Source organism: Aptenodytes forsteri, unplaced genomic scaffold (assembly GCF_000699145.1).
Source record: "Aptenodytes forsteri isolate BGI_AS27 unplaced genomic scaffold, ASM69914v1 Scaffold231, whole genome shotgun sequence".
In the NCBI taxonomy this organism is placed as follows: Eukaryota; Metazoa; Chordata; class Aves; order Sphenisciformes; family Spheniscidae; genus Aptenodytes; species Aptenodytes forsteri.
In genome coordinates, this window is record NW_008796046.1 from 1,925,643 (window position 1) to 1,929,717 (window position 4,075).

Below are 4,075 nucleotides of genomic sequence, written 5' to 3' on the forward strand. Positions count from 1 at the left end.
TAGTGGGCCTGGTGGTGTTGGGTTGACGGTTGGACTCGATGATCTTGGAGGTCTTTTCCAACCTTAATGATTCTATGATTCTATTAACCCAATCACATAATTAAATATTCTTCTATATTTTTAAGTTTGCTGAAGTTTGGCTTCTAACCTGCATATAAACTCACCTTTGTAAGGTCAAGGACCATTCTCCAGGTCTAGGGTGCCAAGACTACTGCAAGCACAGTAAGATAATGAAGCTTGATTTGTCCCTAGACATCTATGAACAGCTCTGTGAGCTGCTTGATCATTGCCTTCACGTGTCAAGAAATCCTCCTGCCAAGGACTGTGCTTACAGCTTTGATTGGCTGATGGGTTTTATATCATAGGAAATAATAGGAAGTTAGCACTTTTTTCTTTATGTTACCTGCTGTCTTTTCCATAAACCACTGCAGTGAAGGCCTGAAATACTCCATATCTCAAGGGCTATGACTTGTCATGGCAGTAAGGAGCATTAACAGACCATGAGTGAAACTAAGCTCATCAAGTTGTCCAGGACCATGAGTTCCAGGAGACAACTCATGGGGTCAGACACAGATCCACAGATTTTTATGAAGATGAAATCATTTTTTTTAGGGTTACTTTGAGCCCTTTCTTCAGACAGAACATCCACCCCTAGGATCTGACCCTGAAATCCATGGCCCACAGGTTTGTGTTTCCATAGTATGGACATGAGACCAAGCACAATTTATTAACCTTCTCTTAATAAGTACCGCCTCTCAGCAAAACCACCACAACTGCCCATCTGCAGATGTTTAGGCCACCCAAGTCACAAAATAAAGCATGAGGTAAAAGCAAATGCTCATGGCCCTCATGGAAAGGAAAGACCTAAACAGAAGGTGAGTTGCTTCAGGACAGGGTGAAAAGATGAGTAGAAGAGGAATTTATTCAGTACCTCCTTCTTCAGCTCAAAAGCTTACAGATGAGGAAATCCCTACGGAAGTATATGAGGCAGTGACTTGAAACCACCGTATTGGCCAATAAGAGAGAAACAACTTTCAACCTCTCATAAACTGGCACAAAACTGAACCGTCAAGATAAGGCTGGAAAAACAGGACGTAGTGTCTGATAACTATCTGATAATAGCACTGCCTATGCATGAGGCAGTTCTCCAAATGTTTGCTTTGCTTGAACATCCGGTTACGTCTTTCTGCCGTTTGATGTTTGACTTCTGTGGGGTATGGCTTTGGTTCTGACCCTTCACTAGGACAGATTCAGTTTCATACAACTTTGCTTTTTCCTCTAACTGCTTTCACATTCATTCAACTGCTGTATGACGATCTATGGGGACAGAAATACTGCAAAAGAACAGTGAAAACTGGGGCCTTGGGACAAGAGCAGAAGATCACCTCCCTCTCTGCAGTGTTACTGGTGGATTCTTCTGAGGTTACGCAAGGATGCTCAAGATCCCCTGATCCTGGGTACGTGGGAAAAATTTTTGCCTCCTCTTATTGTCCCCCTGGACAATATTTTCTGTCATTTACAATCCATGTTTAGAAACAGCTTGGGCTTGCATAAGTCTGACTTGGGCACACATGACCAGAGGACAGGCTCGTTGAGGATTATGGAAAGAACCTGAACAGTCAACAGAGGCCTAACACATGACTTTTAGATGGTAAGAGCAGGATGAGAAGAACCTGCTCTCAAGGTAGAAGTCTTGGTGCTTCCTTGGTTGCATGGTAAGCCAACCCACCTTGCTAATCTGGCAAAACTCCTCCAAGTTTCATATTTCCCATGAATAATGCATCATTGGTATCAACACACATTACTCAATAGCTCATTTCCATCAAGTATTAACAATAAAATGCCTCCAAGCCTAAGAAATATTGTCTCTCAAAATTATCTTCCAGTAACCTTCTATCTTCCACCCTGATTGACACCCAAATAACTTAAAACTTATGGCCCAGAATACTGTAAATTCCATGGTACTCCATGAAAGCTCTGGGAGGGCTCTGAGCACATGGACTGCCCTGTATGCAACTGCCCAAGTAGTTAACCATTATCTGCGAAGGCAGATAAAAAACATCTTCATTTTACTAAGAGGAAATGAGGCAAAACTTAGAACAAGATTGCTCAGGGGAAGTCAGAGACAAAGTAAAAACAGACCCTGTTTGCTGTCAGACATCGTTCTCTGAGCTAGTCACTGTAGGCCCTCTCTACAGTCAACAAAACAGACATCTTGCAAGGGCGATTCATCTTCTAATACAGATGTCCAAGCAGGTCAGTCGAATCAGACCCCTGAGCGTGTATTTCTCTTTGTTGACTATAGAGGGAGTCAAGGTTGACTAGCTTTGATGTGGGTGACTACACTGTTCTTGTCAAACAAATCCCACTCGTGGTTTTTATGTCCTGACCACAGCACCCTTTCCAGGCATACAGCATGTGAGAGCTGAACAGGGAGTACTCCGTTTGCAAAGTCAGGCATTGCAAAGCTACAGAATGGCTTCATGAATTTCAAGTGCTCAATCTTTGCTCACTGCTGCTTGTATGGAGGCAACATCATTCAATCTTTAATTACCTACCGATGCCATATTTTTACAACACAAAGTCTCCTTATTGTTCTGTTTGAATGAACAGTGCTACCGAGAAGAAACATGTTTATATGGTGAATGAGGCTGGTGTTTTCTGCAGGAGTTTGATGGAAGGAGAGAAAAATCTGAGTGTCACCCACACACTGATGACACCAGAGACCTGAAAGTGTCCCTACCTGTGTGTCTCCCATACGCACATGGAGTAGGAAGGAGATTCAGGAAGGAACTCCCTGGTGCTCAATCATCTCCAAGGGACTATAGGGTGGAAACAGCAAGTTTCCAAGCCACTTCTTGGGAACTGTGATTAAGGAGAGGAGTTGAAGAAACGGCACCACTTCTGAGTCCCAGTACTATGCCTGAAAATGTAAGTCACCTAAGAAAAATGATGTAGACTTTGCGAACAGCACGGAAAGACAGCTCTTCAGCCTGCTAACTCCAACAAGGACCTTTTAATGAATGTATTGAACAGTGATGAAGTCACACTTACCCTGGCTTTACTTCAGGAGGTTTAGGTAAGGGCTTCAAAAAGCCTTTTTTCCCAACTAGCCAATATGTGTCTTCTACTCCTTTACCCTAAAATAAAAACAAAAATCCAGATAAAAAGCAGCTTTCTGACCACCCTCTGCTCAATACATAACTTCCTCACTGGGTTTCTGCAGGCTTCATATATATCCAGAGACAGAGCATGGCTGGAAATCTTGCGATCTCCTTCACAATGGTTCAGGGATTATTTGAATTTCACTATCCTAAAAGAGGAGGCCTTGTACAAACCTTCATCTACAAATGACCCTCATTGATCTGGGTCATTGAAACTACACAGCTTAACAGGAATGGGAAACTACAGGATCTCTAATCATCTTCTTTGGCAGCACTAGCATCATTAATTGAGAGATTTCACAAGTGTTGCTGGGCTAAGTATCAGAATAATAACCTCCTCTCCCACCACTGATGATTTAGCTTTTCAGGTGAGATGCAACTGATGAACTGTAGGCATCTATATCAGAGTCAATCACCCTTGACTGGAGAAGTGGAGGAAAACAGACATTTCTAGAGTGACATTCATCTTCACATAAGCTGGACCCTGAAAGTAAGTCAGGTTAATCATTTCCTAAAGTGCCAATTTATCTCCACTAACTATGTACAGGTTTCTTTCCATTGACTAAACCTGGAATAATTACTTCAGATCTCCACTTGCAGGCATATGAACTTGGGTGAGATGACTTCACTCATCATGAAAGATTGTTGAGGGACCTGAGGTCGTATTCAGACCTCTTACTGTAGGTGTTTAAGGCTAGCAAAGCTCCTACTTCTGTCTATTGACTATGTAAGGGGAGAAGGGCAATGAGGCTGGTGAAGGGTCTGGAGAACAAGTCTGATGAGGAGCAGCTGAGGGAACTGGGGTTGTTTAGCCTGGAGAAAAGGAGGCTGAGGGGAGACCTCATCGCTCTCTACAACTACCTGAAAGGAGGCTGTAGCGAGGTGGGTGTCGGTCTCTTCTCCCAAGTAAC

At 43.0% G+C, this 4,075-nt stretch overlaps 1 protein-coding gene across 1 annotated transcript in view; it reads right to left on the bottom strand.

Moving 5' to 3' along the window:
• Positions 1-4,075, bottom strand: part of GUCY2F (guanylate cyclase 2F, retinal) — a gene marked incomplete at its 5' end in the record, with an annotated part of 47,821 nt that overhangs the window by 5,763 nt on the left and 37,983 nt on the right. The window contains one exon of the mRNA XM_019473885.1: positions 3,055-3,140. Within this exon, the coding sequence (XP_019329430.1) occupies positions 3,055-3,140 (86 nt within the window). The remainder of the gene's footprint in view (positions 1-3,054; positions 3,141-4,075) is intronic.